This window comes from Glandiceps talaboti, chromosome 2 (assembly GCF_964340395.1).
Source record: "Glandiceps talaboti chromosome 2, keGlaTala1.1, whole genome shotgun sequence".
NCBI classification, from domain to species: Eukaryota; Metazoa; Hemichordata; class Enteropneusta; family Spengelidae; genus Glandiceps; species Glandiceps talaboti.
Window position 1 is genome coordinate 9952371 of NC_135550.1, and position 22290 is coordinate 9974660.

The 22290-nt window shown below is 36.9% G+C and overlaps 1 protein-coding gene across 1 annotated transcript; it reads right to left on the bottom strand.

Moving 5' to 3' along the window:
• Window positions 1-8350: 8350 nt before the first annotated feature.
• LOC144448995 (elongation factor 1-gamma-like) lies at window positions 8351-21828 on the bottom strand. The gene is made up of 10 exons (XM_078139393.1): window positions 21794-21828; window positions 21496-21654; window positions 20429-20492; window positions 19284-19426; window positions 18660-18803; window positions 17446-17575; window positions 16628-16811; window positions 14865-15037; window positions 14388-14512; window positions 8351-8768 (listed from the first exon to the last, which is right to left on the bottom strand). The coding sequence occupies exons 1-10, from the start codon at window positions 21803-21805 to the stop codon at window positions 8616-8618; spliced, it is 1287 nt and encodes a 428-aa protein (XP_077995519.1). The 5' UTR covers window positions 21806-21828; the 3' UTR covers window positions 8351-8615.
• Between the last annotated feature and the right edge of the window lie 462 nt (window positions 21829-22290).

Here is a 22290-nt window from a genome sequence, read left to right on the forward strand (position 1 = left end):
TGACGGAATCGATCACTTCAAAGCAAGCCATATACTACTATCCTGAGACTGTAGACAACCAAAGTGATACTTCGTCCTGATTTCTCAAGTGTAGTAAATAAGTCACTGGGTCAACGACACAGAGTATACTCATTCATTGTTATGGTTCGTCTCGGCCACTTTCGCGTGTGTGTTATTTCATCCGAGCCGCGATTTCCACCAAACTTCAACATTATTCTGGAAGGGAGAGGTATCCATAATAAATATAATGTGAATTGTCAACTTTAAAAAATATTTAGCGGTTGTAAGTGCATATTTAGGTGCAGATGTAGGTATATGCACAGACGTCCATGGTATATTGTAATTTTAAATAGTGACGGATACATGTACATAGAGCAATAATACGTGCGTCGTTCGCTTTCTTTTCATCATGGATCATAGGGTTACGCCACCACGTTGATGATATCAAAGGATGGACATGTTTGCTACAATCTCTGGGGTGACAAGTGCAACAATACAATACATGATAGTTTTTGTACATTGTAGCATGTTTCTATTGTTGTTGCTATTGTTGTCTATCCATTTGTGTTATGTCACCTTACGTCATTTTAATGTTTCTATTGTTGTATACTAAATGTGGAAACCACACACGAGTATATAATCAAACCAAAAATGATACAAACATGTATGCATGAGTTTAAGAAAACGTGTCCAAGAAACAAAACCAGCTAATATATATGATTTAGCTGTTGAACTATAAAAGTACACCTTCCAGTTCATCTTCGCATCATTATACTTGTGGTAACGTTCAAGTGTATTTCTTTTGGTCAGAGCGGATGGAGGAACAACCACACCCTTTCCCTATTGTTGCTGAACATCGTAATGAACAATGGGGCAGGTTAATGACCCCAAAATAAATAAATAGATGAATAAAACCAATAATAATAAAAAAATAAATTAAAAAATAAAGTTAAACTAAAAATGTAAAACATGAAAAAATATTTTTTTAAATCGACATAAAAATGGATCTTCCTTCGTTAAAGAAGTTTCAAGTGTTTTCAAGTTGAAAAATGCCATTGTTTTCATGAGTGGACTACGGGTTCCCACGGTATCCCCCCCCCCCTATCGTTCCTGAACATCATAATATAGTTGGGGAATAAAAGACACATTCCAATTTTTACTATAACTTATTTTAATCTGACAGTACAATAGTTCGTTGTATTTACCTAACTTTGAGTGTTTTCAAGTTGGTGTAATCACATTGAGAAAATGAGAAAAAAAAAGTCTAGCAAACCCACTTCGTATTGTTTTTTTTTTTTTTTTTTTTACAAAGGTTCAACAAAACCAAATATGCATTCCCTGACAAACTTGAACGTGCTTTCTTGGGTTCTTTTATCTGCATGTGCATTAATCAACTAAATTCCATATCGTCATGTCATTGAAATATTATCATTGACATGACAAATATTTTGACGTCGGTGGACATTTGATTTATTGCGTTTCAAAAAAAAAGCCCCGGCCTGAATTTAGCTAGTCTGGATGCCAACGTGGTCTCTAACTTACGGCGCGGTGGTAAAAAAAAACTACTAGTATACTTCGGACCCATGGTAAAAACAATACTACGTCCATGGTAAAAAAAATAAACACTCAATGAAAACTACTCCCGTGGTAAGAAGAAGAAGAAGAAGAAAAGAACTACTCCCATGAAATAAAAACTACTCCAATGGTTAAAAAACAAACAAACTACTCCCATGGTTAAAAAAAACTACTCTCATGAAATAAAAACTAATCCCACGAAATAAAAACTTCATAAGAAAATACTCCCATGGTATAAAAAACCTACTCCTGTGTCCTCATTAAGCTTCCTTACTAACTAAACCATAGTGGAGGTGCAAATCGTAACGATACCGTATATGGACTAGTCTGATACTAGAATTTAGCCTGTGTGAGGGGAATACATTACATTTACGTACAAAGTCAGACTTTCAGCGTGTTCTTTCTGCTGTAGAAAGTCACATTTCTTAAACACACAAAAAGAGGTTATAGTGTCAATAGTTCGTGGGAGATGAAGTAAAATAAAATATTTGGTGGAGAACAAGACTCTCTTATTATAACACACACCAACTTTTCTCGAAGGGTGTGATATGCCCTTACAGCGACGTACAATCGTGTGGTTATTTTTGCTCTAGGAAATGGCGACAGCAAAATAAATCTCCCAAACCACCGAATTCCAGGCTCCGGTGATACCAGTGTAGTGCAATAAAAATTGTGGTATTTGCCGTCTCCATGATTGTGGCTCACAGATACAATATGATATATTAGATAGGGGAAGTACAGGTTGGCAAACAGACCCAAAACATTGTAATTCAGTGTTACTACTTTGGTATCATTAATTTCTATGCATATAATTTTACTTCTTTTACTTCTCCATTGCTTCTTATATATAATAGATTCTCAGGGGGAAATGTAATGCCCCCTATTGCATCTCCGATTTTTAAACCTGGACATATTAAACAAAAACAAACAAAACCAAAATTATAAAAAAAACAAGAGTGTTTGTCTAATGGAATGTCTCCGTAAAGTATATAACCGAAGATGGAGGATTCTGAAGATGGGTTCTGACATGACATTGTTTATATATGTCATCAAACACCTAGTTAGAGAAATGAACATCTTTTATTGCAACAGCTCACATGGGTGTCAAGTCAATAATTTAGACGTGTTTTTATAAATTTACGCCATCTCGTTTCAATAGGTATTGCTATCATTTTTTCTGAGAATAAGAGAGTTTAGTGATGAGGACATCACAGAAGAATATCATGAATCTACATGTTTAGTATTTTAAAAGATAGCGTGTCTGGAAAAACAATTGTCCTCAAGGCGTCCTTTTGTTTCAAATTCACGGACGGTCATTACTTGTACGCGTCATTCACGTAATTTACATATAGTCGCGTTTAGACAATAGACATTCCAAGTTTTCCTGTAAAGTGATTTGTAAAATTTAGGGCAGTCGAATGCTGACTCTGGCCTTGCGGTGAGGCCGTGATGCCGAACTCATCAGGGCTTTGATAAATAAAGTCTGTGTTCCAGTTACATCACATACATCGCCTCTAAGCAGTTTATCCTTAACTACTACAATACTGGCTGACCAGGATCTAAGAAGATTTGATACTATATAACGAATAGAAAAATATCTGTATGCAAGTCGAGTCGTGAAACGCACTCTGTTTATACGTTGTTGGCTTAATTTTAATACACAAAAGCTACTCGTAGTATCACTTGCAGTTGATTGAACTCAAACCTGGTATTACATATGATTATAAAATATAATTTATACTCAATCTGGTGACGTAATTTTTTAAGTAACAGCATAAAAATGTCGAGGAAATCCCAAAGCTTACAATGCAATCAACTGTTCTCTTAATACCTGAAGACAGTTGCAATGTCATGTAAGACACACGTACTGATATCATACTAGAATAAAAGGTTTTATCGACGTATTTTCACTTGAGTAAAAAAAACTTTTAAAAAGCCCAGCTTGTGCCACATTAATTTGTACGAGCATCGTCATAGTGAAGTGGGCCCTGTCATTATTAATCAAACTAAATTCCATATGGTAATAAATATTATCATTAGAATGAAAAATTCCACATGACAATGGGAAGAAATATCGAAGTTAATATGTTACTTTTTATAATTAAACATTAAATTAAATTGGCGCAAGCTGAGTTTATTAACCTTTTACATAACATATCATATGATATCCGTAATAGATGTATGTCTTATTTGACCTTTGACACAACAACTGCCTTCTGGTATTGTGACAACCGTTGGTCGCTTAGTATGGATTCCTTGACATTTTTTGATACGTATAAAAAATCACGTCACCGCATCTTTCATATTTTATATCTTAATGCCAGGTTTGAGTTCAGTCACTTGCAAGTGATCATGTGGTTACGTTTACTTCAATAAATAGAATACTACAAGTGACTTTTAAATACATAACATAAATCTCGCCCCCCCCAAAAAAAACCCCAACAGCAAACAAACAGACAAACAAACAAACAAACAAACAAACAAACAACAACAACATATAAACTCGGCTTGTACCCCTTTAACCCTCTAATACTTAAACAGTATGTAGGAAACATTTCGTTTTACTCGAAAACAGACAAATAAAAAGTATTTCGGATAAAACAATAGAAACAGTTTAGAAGAACAAATCATGAGAAAATCATATGGAATTTAAGATTCGACGTTTTACCAATTTTAATTATTCAAAATTACTATAATTCGAGAATAATTTCTACTAAAAATAGCTAAATGAAAAGAATAACAACCAACACTTAACTGCCAACAGAAGAAAAAAAACACCAAACAAATTTAATTTAACAATTTCACTAATTTAGTTATATTAAATGTTCGTAAATTTCGGTATTTACTTTGAGAAGGTTCGGTCCATCATTTAAAAATTAGACAATTCCAATTGATGGTGGGGGGGGGGGGGGGCAGGTGGCTGAGGGAGGGAGACAGTCTGAAATTTCACGGAAATGAGAGAAAGGAGACTTTCGCAAATCAGTGCTTTGTGAACGTCGTATTTTCACTACACGACCACGTTGTATATAGTGTGTGGCAACGCCTCGTTATGAACAAGCCGTAAAAGAAGAGGCACCTAGGTTCAAAAGTGTCTGACAACGCGATGTTTTTTATGGATTACGACCATACTCGGTTTAGACAACGCGACAGAGACAAGATGACGGGCTATTTCAATATCAGAAGAAAAAAAATTGAAGAACCACGTTTGCAAATGTTGTACATGTATAGTTGCACCGATTATCACTTGGGCCGAGAAAAGAAATGTTTTGTTTGTCGTCCCCCCACGCTCGTCACCTGAACACGTTTGCGTCACGCGTCGGAGCCCCCCCCCCCCAAAAAAAAACCCCAAACAAACAAACAAACAAACAAACAAACAAACAAACAAACAAACAAACAAACAACAAAACAACAACAAAAAAACAAAAAAAAACCCCAAAAAAACGTTCCCTCCAGGCCTGTGAAAGTTTCGGAAAGACCAGCCCCCACTGACCTACCGAACTGGACCGGTAGATGGTTTAGCTTCAAATATTTCTATCATTTGAAAATAATACTTACAATTGTTGAAATTGTTGTAATATTTAATTTTTCTGTTTCGCTGGTAGACGTCCTGAGTGAGGTTACACAAGTAGGCTCTCAATCGGGTTCATGGCGGCTGGATCATATGCTATGCAAGTAACAGAGTAATTGCTCTCCCTTCCGCTGCTTATAATTTCACTTCTATGGTCACGCTGTTACTGTGTTCAGCGGCGCCTTTACTTGTTATTAACAAGCCTGGGAGAACACTCCGAAAAAAGACGGGATTTAAAAGGACGACGGCGACACGATCACGAATGTGGACGTATATGGATTACTCGGTCTAGTCAGTGTGACAAATTATCGATATATATCGAAGATTTCGGAGATTTGGTGACTTGGAATGGATGTGTTTATGTATTTTGTTCTTAAATGAAAAAGTATCGATCTAATTAAGAACTGTAATTTAATTATACTTCTGACGGCTGCAATGGATGTTTACATTCAAGAAATAAATGTCACTTAATTAAATTATTTAATTAAAATGCAATTTAATTAAACTACTGACCAATGTGAGGGCAATGGTTTGTTTTTATTGTTATTTTAATTAAAATGTGATTTAATTAATATATGACCACTGCACGGGAAATGTTTATGACATCGCCCTACTAAATTTAGATTTGCATTTAAGGCTTACCATGTGCGTCTTGGTGCAAACCGAACACGATCATGACCAGCGTTTAGTTGATGCATGGAGTGCTCGCTCAACACACTGTATACCGTAGTTATTTTTAATTAAGCTGTGGGTAAACTTTGCTTCAGTCCGATTACTTATGATACACGCACACAGCACCTATGTATATGCCACGTTAAACCACTTTCAGCAAATCCCATGTATGTATTTTTAGATATGAATATTTGGCTTCGAGTCAAAACACCGGATGTATTACTTTCTTGACCTCGGGTTAAATAACTACAATTGAAAAAGAACAGGATTAATTTCAGTTCAACGTTGGAAGAAGGTGAACAATATTCAATTCATAACAGGTATATATCTATAATCAGAGATCGCTTATAGCCTTGATATCATCACGCATCTTATATCGGGTCATAATTTATCCTGAAATAACCCCTTGATTACCGTACTGCCATAATGTGTTAGCAAGTGTCGTCCGGTTACCAGGCAACCGTACATACAGGAATAGCAGTCATCTCACACTTGTTGAACAGTTATATGTGTGAAAACTTGAAGATGTGAGATCCTCATTGATTGATTGATTGATTCGAGGTCGAGTTTTATCATTTTCATCTATTATCCCCTATAAGGATTTTACTCACTTCAGATTTCATCTTAGTTTATTGAACTGCTATTGTATTCAGTCAAGTTGGTGAAACTTTCAAAAGATGAGAATTCCAATGTAAAACAACTGATATAATTTGTTATCGTAAACTATAATCCCTCCTTCACAGTCAGGAGAAACGATACTCCGTGTTTTCTAACCATCTTCACTTAGTTCTCCACGCACGTACACGAGATCTTATAGAATAGCCCTGATAACAATGGATACCTTTGTATTCTAGAGTATGTCTACATCAAGTGACTCTATCATAAACTGCATGTTTTACAGTGGCTGTGTTTGCACTGTAGGACTGCCAAGTGGGTCAGAATTAATGCTAGACGACCTGCTTTCAACAACATGGACAATGGTGTGTGCTGGTACTATTCCACTTCGGTCGAGTTCCAGTCCAGCAAGATCATTGCAAGTAGGGCTGACTGTCATGTATCACATTACTCGATGAAAAATGATTCATTCAATAAAACATAGATGGGACACTCACTAAACTCTGTACAACAAAAAACAGTAATTGTAACAACGGTGGTATTCACACTATTTTATCATCATCGTGACCTATGACCCCAATCGTGTGTCGGCAGAGGTCAGGGCACTGTTGTTGCCAGCATTGGTGAAACATCGTCACTATACAAGAGAAAAAATCTGGGTATAAATTTGACCCATATAAATTTAGCAGTGTTTCTGTGAAAATATTTGTCATTCTTTACGCTTTCAACAAATACAATTTGAATGAACATAGCTAACGTTAAGAAAGTGTATCAGTAGACGGTTATGATAGTATAAAGTGGACAGAACTGAACATTTTGACTGTACCTTTGGTTTGCATGTCAAGGGCAACTCTTGGCAAAGAAAAGGGTAATACTGATTTTCAAGTTTCAGCAATTTATTGATGCTGACAAAATTCCACTCAATTCATATACTTATTACACCTTAGATCACTCGTAAACAGAACTGCCTACATTCTACCGTTTTACCGCCAGTCTTTGAAAACGTAAAGTTCTACACCGTCATAATTTAATTGTAATTTTTACAACATACGAACTATTACTGTTGGTTGAACCATCTTCTGACATTGATGCATGCAATTCCATACTTCTCTTTCACATTCATCCCACTATCATTCCTACACGCGAGATACAATGTACTATGAACACATCCATACTCTTGCTTAAACTGTTGTACGTGGTAGGGCCATGATGGATGTTGTAGTGTCCTGACAGACGTCCATACTTACTCCAAAATCGACTGGCCATTCCGAACTGAAAGCCTACTTTCCCTAAGCCAAAATCCAGTCATACCACACTTGTGCACGAATCTTACAAGAGTGTGGTTGGAAACATTTTTACACAACAACAGCAAGACAGTAGTATGTTGAGCTGGCTGATTACCATACACCAAATTCGCACAGTAGTGTTACGACCACGTCGACCCCCTCCCCCATGACAGTTGTATCCCTCACAGAGTTGACCCCACTTCCATAGGTACTCCGAGCATGCCAAAATTTACAGAGACACGTTCAGAACCGACTTCCGACTGGGACAGACCAAGTTGTGTTTGCTAGTACGAGTACACTTACTACAATATTTTGAAGTGTTGTACAATATCAAGTCATCATTCATGACATATTTAGTTGTCGTCTAATCTATATGAAAAGTTTGAACATCAAAATCAAGAACCCCCCCCCCCCCCCAAAGGACACTAACACCACTCTAAGTGTGTACAGGTCTTCATTACCCATACCCCCCCCCCACACACACACACCACTACAAGCTAATGTACAAGTCTCCATTACCCCCCCCCCCCCACCACCACAAACACACACACACACACACGCAGTGTACAAGTCTCCATAAACCCCTCCACACACACACACACACACACAGAGGACACAGACATCACTGCAAATGTACAGGTCTCCACTTAGTTTATTTGTTTATAGGAATCCTGGAGGTGATATTATTTTTTACTTGTCATAACATGACAATGCCAACCAGAGAGATTCAAGACTTCATAGTGGGTGGATGAATGAATGAATGAATGACAGGGAGTGTCCAGTTACTACTTCACATCCAATGTAGAATGAAAAGAGAAATAACCAGATATGTTTGCACTATTAAAAGTCATATTATTAGCATAGTCTGGTAACTTTCACGATGAGATGGGTTTCTGCTCTTATTTAAACACTTTTCCTTGGTTCAATTTCTTGCCATCAAAGTCACCTTCCCAAGAGAAGTAGTCTTCAATTTTCTTCTTGTCCTTGGGGTCATCTGGGTTCATCTTAGTCCACGTGTAGGATGCAGAGTCAGTTGTCCAATCCTCATTAAGCTGTGTCAATGAAAATACGAGATATAAATCATCGGTAAATAACCTAAAATATCCACTTGGGTATCAACTTAAAGGCGAATATTAGTGTAAGAAGTAAGCCACTGGTTTAATCGGCATATTTTATGAACGGTTTTACATACATCACGACACAAACAGATATAAAGCTTCCAGGACACATGTCACCTAGATGTCATCGTTTAGGTCAACAGTAGTTCCACTTACACATTCCCCCAAGTGTAATACTGCTGGGATACTGCAGTCACAATTACCCCTTACAAAGTTAGAGTCCCTAGCAGTTGATACAGCTGGTAGATAAATCAAACGAGTTGGACTTGGAAACCATGGATGGCGATGTACTGCTACATAGTTCTATGATACAGAACAGTCGGGTCAAAGGTGACTCCCAGGTGACACTTGCAGTTGAGTCTGCATTGAGTAAATGTTTCGGACAAAGTTTCCACTGTGTACTTCTTCATAATAACAGAAGTTACTATGTTAGCGTAACACAGGTTACAGTTAAACTACAGTTATGTCACGAAGGCCCCCCCCCCCTCCCCTTCCCCTAAATTTCCATGCTATGTCAAGTAAATGCTTGCTGGATGCTGAATCTGATGCCGATTTAACATTTGAAGCTAAAGATTCAACACGACAGAAAAAAATATGCATCTGAATGGCAATCTGAGGCCAGTTCCATAACATATCAAAGATATTGCTTCTATCAATGAATTCTTTATTTTCATGATTTTTACAATCCAAAACAAACATGTTTTTGTTGTAGTTTATAAGAACACTGACAGGCATACACAAATGATAGGTTGTGAATTCATGCATCCAAGTAATAAAAGTGTCAATAAAATGACAGTAAAACTGGGGACGTGTACTCCTAACAATGCATGTACAGTGAACTATGGTGATGTCTCTATTTTATGGTGTGTTTCAACACGATCAAACTGTACTATTTGTGGACTTCTTTATTCCCTCTACATTCCTGATAACCACATCAGACATTTTCTATCAAATATTCAAGGACAACGGAAGAAAGGAAATTATTCTCCAAATTTTAACTCTAATGGTAATAAAAAGGGACTCTAAAAAACAAAACATTGGCTGTGGTTGTACTGTCATGTAAACAATATGTTAAGGACATTGTTCTTTTTTGTTTGACATATGTTGGCAAATATGGCCATATGGTTTATTAGCAAATGTAGCAAGATAGCATACTGATCAGTTCATGAAATTATCAGGTATATGACAATGTATTCATTTCTATATTACATGTACATGTAATAGGACTATGATTAGATAAAGTGTACTATAGTAGAAGTTCAAATAACAGTCACGAGTGTCTATTTCTACCTAAGCCAAACTAGTGTACTCTGAAACACACAAACCAGAATTTATTTTTCATTTTATAGAAGAGAACATGAATTCAAGGTAATGAAACAAGTGTATGTATATATATATGTATGTATGTATGTATGTATGTATGTGTGTGTGTGTGTGTGTGTGTGTGTGTGTGTGTGTGTGTATGGATGTGTGTGTGTATGGATGTATGTATGTATGTATGTATGTATGTATGTGTGTGTACGTACGTACATAGGTAGGTAGGTAGGTAGGGATAGATGTACTCATTCCTTATGCATTTCTATGTGTGTGTGTGTGTGTGTGTGTGTGTGTGTGTGTCTGTCTGTCTGTCTGTTTGGGCTCAAATCCTTCACGACACTGTACAAATATCTAAGCCACACTTGAAGTACCACCAGAACTGAAATTCACCTTCTGATATCTTATCCTTAAACCTCCAACTTACCACTACACAGTAAATAGGCAACCTGACATTGACACTACATTGTTATAGACAACATTGAGAAGTATACTATGTCAGAAACTCACCAACTTTTAGCGTTCAACCACACTGAGAAAATTACACTAGAAATATGTGGGGATCTACTTCAAAATCAACTTGGTCCAACCACTTGACTTTCAAGACCTGTTGGACAGTTCTTAGTCTAGTTTCTGAGTGGCTGATAAGATCTCTACTTTCAGTTAGACACCAATTTATTGACTATAGCTTACACCATATTCTTGTGTTCTAATTTTAACCAAGTCAATATGCTGCAATATTTTTCTAGGGCTGTTTTGTATTGAGTTTGTCAACACAGGATCAAAGCTGCAACAACACACATTTTTTTTAGCATATTATCTAGAATGGTATACAAACTTGCATTAGTTACACTGCCTAGTGCTAGCTCTGCCAAAAACACCATTGTGTTCACATTAAAGGTACTCAACTTTGACCTTTGACCCAACGATCACAAGTATGACAATGCAGAACTGCCAAGTGCACCCTTACTTTTGAACTTTACCCCCCTACCCCCCACCACCACACACACACACACATACACATATGCACACACAAATTAACCTATGCAGAGATAAAGTAGGGCATTTTTGGAACTGAACTGCTTAAGTTAAAGTGAATAGTATGGTTAAAATAGACCCTTCCTGCTATATATAACATATCTCTAGTCCTTACATACAAATACCTATTCACCCTTTTCATGGACCATGTCATCTCAACCATACAAGGACTTCTCTGTTCCCAATGCTTATGACGCAATACATGAACCCATGTTATGACTTTCTTCAGCTAATTTTAACCTTACAAGAATGTCTCTCTGTGCTCACTTGATGTCGGAACAAATGGACCTCAGTTATGATTCTCAAGTAATTTTTCAAGAAACAAGAATGTCTCTGTTATCGCTTTATGAAGGAGGCTAATGGAACCTCAGTTACGATTTTCAAGGAATTTAAAACATACAGAAATGTCTCTGTTCTCAAAGGTTATGATGCAACAAAAGAACCCATGTTAAGGTAAAATAAAATGATCAATTATACCTCCCTAATGCATGCAAGCAATATGGCCAGTTCAAACCATGAAAATGTAAAACTGTGCTTTAAAATGTTTTGATCGGCACGGCATAACTTAAAGTGTCTCTTCACTTATCTTTTCCATTGACACCACACATACTTTCAATCATATTTGTGACAAGTGAAAGACGCAATGACCCGTACACCCACAGCAATTCTTCAATAGTAATAAAAGCTAGTAAAATACACTCTAATTTGAAGTTCTACGAATTCCATCCAATTGGCCTGAATTCATTAAAACTTAAAAAAGAACCATACATGCAAGTTCTCTTCTTTCTTTTGACGTTCAACCTTCAGAATTACAAAACATGTTTTATCCCGACATTCACCTGCTTTGAGGGACCTTGGAGCATCTGGTTCATAAAAGTCACCTTGAATAGTCTAGTTATTTAGTAGTGGGCCAACAGAATTCCTTACAGCGGGTATCAATCAATTAATCAATCAAACTAGGTTATAACCCCCATATACCTGAACATAAGTAGGTCAGAGGGGACAATCCCTGTCTTCAGTGTACAGATAACCTTGACGATAAAATGAGAAACAACAATAGCGGGTATGAAAGGCTGCAAAGACGCCATGCATTTAGGTATACAATACGTGCGGTTGGCGTAAAGGGAAAAAAATTACATTTTTTTATCGCTTCATTTATAGTGAGATATAATGTGAACGTTTGCTAAAGAATGACAGAATATTGCGTTGTACCGTGTCCACATGCTAAGTAGAGGTTATTTGCATCAATGCCGCACATGACAGAGAATACCAATGTATGTATGACCTACAATTATAGACGGCCACTGATGTGAATAAAGCTGTACAAAAGTTATCCCTTTACTCTTTTCTTTCAATTCTATGTACACTCCTCCCCCCACTACCTTTGAAAGCATCATAATTTACTCCTATTTTTACAGAAGCTAACTTTTATAGTGTACATCATGTCACTCACTCCAGGTCAGTGAGATTCTAGTTGTACATTATTTCCAAGTAATCAACCTGTAGTTCAGCAGCCCTACTTTAGCCATTCATACATACACTTGAAACCCATTGTACATGAATCAAACTACCTAGGACCTGATCTCATACCAAATATTGACTTTTATGATGGGCATTCAGGTGACTACACTGTCCATATAAGAATTACCAGTATACACAGGTATCATGTCTCTATTCACAACTTGATTTTGAGGCAAGATAAAAAAAAGTTCATCGATAACAAAGTACTTCAAGTCCATCTATCAAGGTATATCTTGATATACAATGTGACAGGATCAAAATGGTTTATGAGTTGATAACATCTAGCATGACAATTTCTGAAAAATAGTGTTGTTTTTTGGGGGTTTTTTTTACAGTGGCTACACCTCTCAGGTTAGCAGATCTGTGGCTCTGGTTTTATGACATCAATGGTGATTATCAAATGGGTGATTTAAATTAAAGGCCCATGACTCAGTCCCAGGTTCACACACATAAATTTGTGGAGCTGTGAAAGGCTTAGAAAGGATTATTCTTCTGTCCAGGACTAACCTTTGCTATAGTCTATCTGCTAGACCTCGGATGTTCTAACGATAAAATATGACACACGACCGAACATCGTTCGCTCACAGTATCGAAAGAAAGCCTGAACGTCTAGCAGCAAGACTACCTTTACTACTGCTCTGTAACACAACCATTTTCATAACCCAAATTTTCATCCCACTTGTAACCAAGTAAGCAATGAGTTTATTGATAATATCCAGTGATAAAGTGACGAGTTGATCCTCCAGTTTGTGATTCTCTTATCTTGGGTTTCTTAGACTAGTCCCTTCCTTCAGCTATGCAATGACTTACTTTGCCTAGTCCTAGAGGTCAGCATTTCACAATCAGCTGAACCTTAATATCTTCACTAGACTTAAAAAACCTTATAAGTTAATAATTAGCCATTCTTTGTTTGAGTTTCTACCAACCAAAATGGCTCTCACTTCATTTTTTTTGAGAAATTTACAACTGTTTAGCTACATTCTTGTACTTCTATTTGTTTTAATTCATACTGGTTGGAGAATGCAATGTAGTTTAGAAGTGTGAAATTCATACAAGTGCATACCAAAATATGGTTTCAAATCGAAACAGACTCAAGTATGTGAACATGGGAGCCCTAAATATGTTAACACTAAGGAGCAACATGTGACCTGCTGACAGGACTGTACAACTTACAAGAATGTACGTGGGAGGAAAACTGTAAATTCATGGTCCATTTGTAAGGATAGCTAATAGTTGCAGTTACTGTGATTTTCAATAATCTTATGTGTACCGAAACCAGATCCTGATATCACTAAGTGAAAGAATTCACACCCTGAGTGACTTTAAGTAGGTCAAGTGGTCTAATGTATTCCCACTCCCTACTACTGGACGAATTCATCTTGTCACTACAACAAATTTAACTGAATGTAAGTAGATTTGTCTATCGACAAATGCAGTTGATTTGAAAAAAATGTCTGTTCCGATTGCGATCCCAAATCACCTCTTTTGTGATGATTTGACTCGTTTTAGGTACTATATTTAGCTACAACATTTGCATCTAAACTCAAGGAATGGTTTCGATTCAAACTACAGCCATTTTCAACAAAGTGCATGTTGAGCATTTTGAGGCTCAATTTTGCACTCAGTTAGCGGTCAGCACTTTTATGCTCACTTTGTCAATTTTGGGACCCAAATACATACCTCAAATGCAAGCGTCTGCCCTCTCATGAGCCAGACTCCTGAAATGGTGCTATTGAAATCCTCTCCAAACAAAAGTACACTTGCAAATGCAGTTTTTCGCAACTTGTCCAAACGCTGGAACATTCCTGTGTGAAAAGAAAGCCACTCCTGTAAGATTCTTATTTCTAAATAACACTAAATTTGAGCAGTTAAATAACTGTTCTAGAAATAGCATCTAGCATACTTTATCTTTCTAGCACAGAATTCATTGAACTTATGACTGTAAGTTACTTGTAATCAACATAAATTCATTAATTTGATGTTATATGCACAGGCTAGTAAAGTTGACTTGTGTCCAAATCATCTCCTACAGACCCCAACATTCCAAATTACACCACTAGAGGGCGCTATTCGGTAAAACTTTGAATCTTCAGCTCACACAACACTTGCATCAAACGTTTATAATTCATGTCAATAGAAATAAAGAAGAAAACCAACCTCCAATAAGATTACAACTCTGGAAAACTCTTTCAAGGTCTTTAGCATAGTCGTACTCACAAAACCAAAAAGAATACCCTTCTTTGTCAATGTGCTCCCAGAAATATGGTATGGCAACTGTTATTGTGTCATTGTTAGAATAACAGCGTTTCCATGCATCCATGTCGAATTTACTAATGGCAAAGAAGAAATAAGTATCATTAATATGACATTGACTCGGCAAATTAAAGTAAGGGACTGTCTAATAAAAGCTAACACATGGCAAACCTGGAGATTTTCACTGAAGTCTTATTTTTGCTTATTTTACTGGAAAAAAAAACTCCGCAAAAATGAGTAGTGACTAAACTACCTTCTTGTACATGAAGACACTGTACCAGTCTGGTAATTTGTATAAAGTTGTCTTTCAGAACTAACTGAAGACTGTTAAAAATAGCAAAATTTTCTAGTATCGAAAATATGTAGGTTTGCAGTAATTCCTTCATGTAGTGGTGGCCAAATGCTAATTATTTTATGCAAGGTCAAAATTGCAACAAAGCAATTGATATTGCTCACAAGATGCAATATGCACACAGCGTCTAATTGTCGTGCCACCAGAAATGTTGCCATTACCTTTGCTATGCATACTTTTGTGTTTTCAATTGAGGGACACCAATATAGATGCTCCATAGGAAACTGTTGTGTATTAGTGAAAATATCAAAATATGCTAATTTTGGCCACTAGGGGGTGCTGTTCAGAAGCAGATATTTGATTAGCATACTTTGACAACCATCCTGGTCAAGCACTATATGTTTGCTTGTTTTTCAGCGGTGTATTTTTTGGGCACCCTTGAAATTCTAGTGTGCATTATTTTGCTACTTCATTCACTGCCACATCTCGATTATCCAGACTCACTCACAACTGGTAATGCATTCCCTTTTTCCAAACTCTGGGGCAAAGCTTTGAAAACAGCAGCAGCAACCCAATCATGGCTGCAAAGATAGCCTGAACAAAATTCCCTAAGTGAAATTACAGGGTGAAAACTCTGGCCATGAGTATTCGTGTCTCATCTTCCACAAGTTATTGGTACAATTATCGGTGAACAAAGTGAAAGTATAGATTTGATCTTCAACAAACACATTACAACAAAGACTCATAGTGTTTTCAATGACCCTTACCCATCTCCTCTTATCAAGAATTAAATAACTAGGAATGGTAGATACTGCACTGTAGTAGCTAAAACAACCTGGTTAAATTGCACTTTGTTCCAGCCACTATCTCAGAGCTGCAACCACAGTCATTGTTGTGGACTTATTTTTAACCATCGTATTATGTTTGTTTTCAGTTTTGTGTTTTTATCTGTGTGAACCATCATTTTAATTCCCTCCTAGTAATTCTGATTCTGTTAATTTGTTAAAATTCTTTTACATGGTTCATGTTTAAAATAAACAGCTGATAAAACCGAAAACAAATCCGGATTTGTTCTCATTCCATGAGACTTTCTAAAATCATAGATGGCCATCATCTTAAAATCCATCCATCTAGAAGGCAATTTCCAGACTTCCCCCAGAATTTGCGAGCAACCAGCAAGGAGTCTGGGTAACTAAGACCTAGACTACTGTGACTACAAACTACCCTGCAGTCAGTGTCCACTATTTTGATCATGTTAAGCCTACAATTTCCCTATCACTTTCGCTTGAAATTGACTACCAAGGGGTAAAAAGCATTGTATTATGAGGAGTACACAACACCTCCTGCAGTGTCTTGATTAACTGTGATGGTATACCTTGGTGGTAGGTCTGCATATGGATCTTTCTTTTTTGGTTCTTTAGGTACATCATCTTCATCTTTTTCTTCAGCCTCTGGCTTTTGTTTCTTTTCGTGTTTTTTTGGCTGCTGTTTCTTTTCTTCCTTCTTCTTTTTTTCTTTCTTGTCCTCCCCGGCACCCTGCATTTCTTTGAATTTTTTAGCTACAATAGAACAAAGCGAAAGAAACCAGGTTAAAGAAATGGGGACAAAACATCATTTGTCCACACCAAATTATCGTGAATCCCTCCCCTCCTGGAACACCTCACATTTTTGACAACTCCCCTCCTCCTCTACAGTAAATGTTATCGTCAATTTCTCCCACTGGACCTGCCATAATACTCGTCTTTCCCTCCTCTTATCCAAACTAAATGTTGATGGCCTTACATAACTGTGCTCTTCTTACTTTCCAATGTTGTTGGCTTATAGTACCGTCAAATTAGCACAATCCCACTTTTCCTCCAATACTGATCACCAGTCATCAAAATTGTGCAATCCCTCCCCCTTATGAAGTTGCACAATCCCCTCCCCTCCACGACGATCTTATCACATTAACTGTGCAATCTCTCCATTCAAACAATGACGGCAACTATACAACATGTCCTTCTCTTCTCCCCATTGCTGATAACCTACCTTCAAAACCTGCCACCCCACATCCAATAATGCAGACCTACCCATCAAACTATCCTTCAGTCCCTCCAAAATTGATATCTGACATCAAGTTCTGGCAGCCCTCCCCTTCATTAGTGTAGACCTACCTTTCAAACTGCGCAGTCCCCTACAAAGTTGACCACCTACCGTCAAACTGTGCCATCTTCTCACATAGCTGAACATCGCCAATGACAGTTTTGAATTCTTTCTGGTTAATGAGTGTAGTAAACCATCTATTTACATTACAGTAGGCCTTACGGAAATCTCCATCTAAAACCTGAAATATAGAAAGGTGACATCATTACAGTCCATTTCCCTAGACTGAGTCAAAGCTATTAAATGAACTATCAAGATCAGTGAGCCTGATCACAAGGTTTCATGTTGAGATAGTCACCCAAAAAGATAACACACAAACATCACTTACACTATGTGGGCTCTGTATTTAGTTAATGATATAAACAGTAACAGCATGCACACTACTACACAGGGTATAATCTGTTGAAGTTCAAACAAAATCCATGGTCAGCAGTCAGTGAAAGTTGGTAGAATCTTAAAGTTAACACATACTCTATTCCCATATTACATGTGTACCTAACAATGCAGTCAATACACTGAAACAGTTTTCCCGCATATTATTTTCAATTTTATGGCTTTCCATAGGGACTCTGTATATGAGTATGTGTTTACACTTTAACAGATTCTACCAACTTTCACTGTCTGCTGACCATGGATCTTGTTTGAACCTGTATCTATGTCACTGCAGTGCTTGAAATATGAGTCAAAAAATTCCAATGCCATTATCTTTTCCAGATTTTTCATGAATTACACTTGAGAAGGTATAATTAGATCATTCCCCAATATTTTTCTTCATTCAGCTGTAAAATACTCATGACCTATAGGTTTGTCACTACTTGTCTGGAACTTGGTGACAAGGCCCCTTAGGTCACTTGTATTTTCCTAGGTTGAACGAAGACAAGTATTCAGGAATAATATCTAAATATCTTCAAAAATTGACCATAAACCCACAAATTTACAGCTATTACAAGAAATCATACCAATGGTGGATGACTATTTATCTGAAGGTAATAAGTACTTAGGAGTCATGAATATATATTGTTAAACCAGTATGTCTGCAAAATCCCATGATGCAACAGTGGACCACTATGAGAACAATGAAAGTGAAACAAGAGTTTCAATTTGGTGTTTCTTGGTAATCGGGTGAAATTCATGTTATATGAAATAATGAAATGACTCCAGCACCCAAAGTTTATGAAGATACCTTTAGTTCCTGGAGTGGTGTTCCCCCTTTTAACATGTTGTAGATGATGGCTTCTATACATTGGTTGGTTTGTAATTCTTACCTGTCTATAGAGCATGAGCAGATTACATGCTGTAGTGATATCAGCCAGGGTTACACGCTCCCCAACAAGGTAAGTTCTGGTTTTCAGGTGTTCATTCAGAACATTCAAGATCTTCTTGACATCATCCTTTGCACGCTCAGAGTTCTAAGATTGGACATTTCAGAAGGGGGTGAAAAATAATGATTACCTTTCTATCCATCACACTCCGCACATGTGGGATTCCATTGTTGTGTCACATGACCAACCAAGGACATCTGACTGATAAACAAGTCCATGATGTGGAAAAAAGCTTCCGATTTGCTTTGGAAAACTTCCAAGAGTTTCTTAGTTAAACTTGTACATCACATATTTTTAAAATTAATGAGCACTGACAGAGGCTATCCCGGTAGCTAAGCTGTATCCAGACAGACAGTGTGCATACATATATGCACTTGGAAAGCGTAACTAATATGTTCTGGTGACTTGGTTTACGATAACACTGCCTGAAGACTGACTAATGTATCTAAGCATGAGTGAAAATGCAGACACATTCCACATCCATATTTATGCAGTCAAACCAATCCCACGACAATTACACAACCTGCTACACATGTGAATGTGAATGTTTTTTCCTTAATGACTTGCCTGCTTGTTGTACTGCATGATTCCCAATGTTGGAAACACCCATGTTGCTGCTGCTGGTAATATTTCACTGTCAGCAAAGTTCACCCACTGGAGTACCTGGGCCTGGTCACAACAGTTAGCACCACGAAGGGTTTCGTTAGCAACTAGAAAAATGAACAATTTAAATTGACATCAAAATTCTGAACACATGGCTCCATTTGAAAAGATACAGTTCAGATAGAAACTTTAGTATCATGTTGCATCATGCTACTGAAAACAATCTAACATAACATCAACTTTTTGGGGCAATATATTCTGTTAGCAAACATGCTTAAAATGCTATCCTTTCTATTATAGGGAAACAAAAGCATTCAACATCAGCACAACACTTGTTCTACTACAATGCTAAATATACATATATTTTGATTTCATTTGCATATCACTAGACCATAGAATTTTATTCCAGACATTGCATTCTTTTCTGTATTAGTTGCACATAACATAAACACTGACAGAATTTACAATGTGCAACTTTCTTCTGCTACCTTTGAACTTTCTGATGCCATATTGTTTGAAGTTGTGCAATCCATGTTAGTGTGGTTTTACTGTCTCTCCAGGTGTCTATCATTCAAAGACATCTGACACCAAATTGTGATGGTCTTTGTTATTTAATTTTTTTCTAACATTTTTTTCTCTTTGTGTACCCTATCTTGCCATTGTTTCTAAAGCCTGCACATTTCCATATCCACAGCTCAACCCTTTCATTTTTTCTAATTATTTAGTAGTTATTTTTTTCAGGGCACCTTCTACTCATGTACTATGTATCTTTGTAATGTTTTGGATTGGCGTACGTATGTCTGCGTTAGATTGTTCTCGTATATTAATTGCTTATCTATGCATTTCACTCTTTTGTATGCCATTTTGTATTTAAATGTTGGAGAATGACAACATTGTAATCAGTGTGCCCTCTAATGATTGATAGCTAAATTTTGTTGTTGTGAGTCAAAATGAGAAAAACTGGCATTTCTTGTGAGTCACCACATAGTAAGAGATAGGAGAACACCAAATTTTGGTGTGTCACTAGAAATTAGGTGGGTCAGTGGTGCATCAAATTGGCTTAGAGGGAACACTGATTGTAATCCTTGCAACGTGTAATATGTACTCACCATAGTAAGCAATGGCATTACTTTCAGAGAGACATGTACCGTCAGCAGCTTCATAGGCTGGGACCTGAAAGACCATCATAACAGAAACATAACGATTACACTCTGATGTTATACAGATCATAAAAGAGATCTTGAACATTTTAAATATATCCTCCATTGCTAAATAAAGTCACCATTTGTTATCATGCCATGTGGATACAACTGTATTACTGCCAACACAATACTGAGGAGCTTAGGGGAAAAAATATGGACAGGACGAATACAGAGATCCAAGGTTGCAACACTCATCATCTTGAATTTGGATTTAAATTAGTTGCATAAAATCAGATTTCACTTTGTCTAAAAGTAGATGTTGACATGATTTACATAGAATTATCTGTGAGTGAACGAGGACTTCAGGCAAAGAAGTCAAATTCAAAATAAGTGCATTGTGTATATTCTTAATGATAATTCATACTTCTGCCCACAATGGTTAATATAACTGATAATATAACACTTCATTCTTAAATCTGACGACATATGGACCAAGAGTGGAAATATTATATTCAATAAACAATTCAATGTTTCTTTCACCCCCCCCCCCCCCCCCAATAACCTGGCAGGCTGCGTATGGTTATCTGCACTGTTCATAGGGCATCACTATTTAACTTGAATATTGATCATTTTAAAGTTCTATATAGTACATATGATATATATTATCATAACATACTAGTATATCGTTACATACAACAAACATGTATTTTATTACACACACACAAACAAACAAACAAAACACAAACATAATATTTTGCCCATCTAGTTTATGTAAATCTTTCACTTTTTTACGATTTCCCGATGTGAGCAAACTAAATAAGTTTGAAGGACGTTATAGTCGTTAGTACATGTATTTCACCACTGAATCGGTACCTTACGTCATGCATCATTCAAAGCGTCTGACGGTGCATAATAAGCATCAACGTGTCTGTTTAAAGAACTTTGGCACCGGTCGTCAACATTGCATACAAAAAGTTCTGAGAAAAGTACTTTACACTGGTCATCGACATGGTATAAATAGTGTGAGAACTCACCTTTCCAACTGGAAATTTGCTTAAGAAGGCATCACTTTTGTTAGTTTCGCCTAACTTGAACTCCGGTGGTTCTGAAACAACCTTCAATCTGGTACCGCTATATTCAGCGGCGATCTGTACCTTGTAGGCCCGGAAATTGTCGGGATACGTGTATAAAGTCTGTAAGGGTACAGAAAATAAACATTTAGATACATCATTCATATATAGAAGTATGTATATATGATAGAATATTCCATATAAAATGAAGGATTGTGCAGATAACGCGTGATAACTTCAGGTCATGCCAACATCCACTCACCCCAGCCGCCATTGCAGTAAAAGAGGAAGATACTATCGCATGCGCAGGCTTGTGAATGAAATATTTTTTGTTAGAGGGCGCACTATATTAGACACCGATCACACACCATCACACACGCACACTTACACGACACGTACACAGACCACGATATCGGACGCCACAAGTTGGTACATGATAGGCACATGCACCTTATGTGTGTACGTGTACAGCTATACAGGGTCACTAGTCGCAATCCTGCTCGTTATTTCAAACATCATACATACATACATACATACATACATACACACATACATACATACATACATACATACATACATACATACATACACACATACATACATACATACATACATACATACATACATACACACACACACACACACACACACATACATACATGCATGCATACATGCATACATACATGCATGCATACATACATACATACATACATACATACATACATACATACATACATACATACATACATACATACATAC

Excerpts from the sequence above, each read along its gene's own strand:
- LOC144448995 (XM_078139393.1), bottom strand. Across the intron at positions 18,804-19,283 it reads TCATGCAGTACAACAAGCAG|AACTCTGAGCGTGCAAAGGA; the intron begins GCAAGTCATTAA and ends GTCCAATCTTAG. Across the intron at positions 16,812-17,445 it reads GAAGATGGCACAGTTTGACG|CTAAAAAATTCAAAGAAATG; the intron begins GTAGGTGGTCAA and ends GTTCTATTGTAG.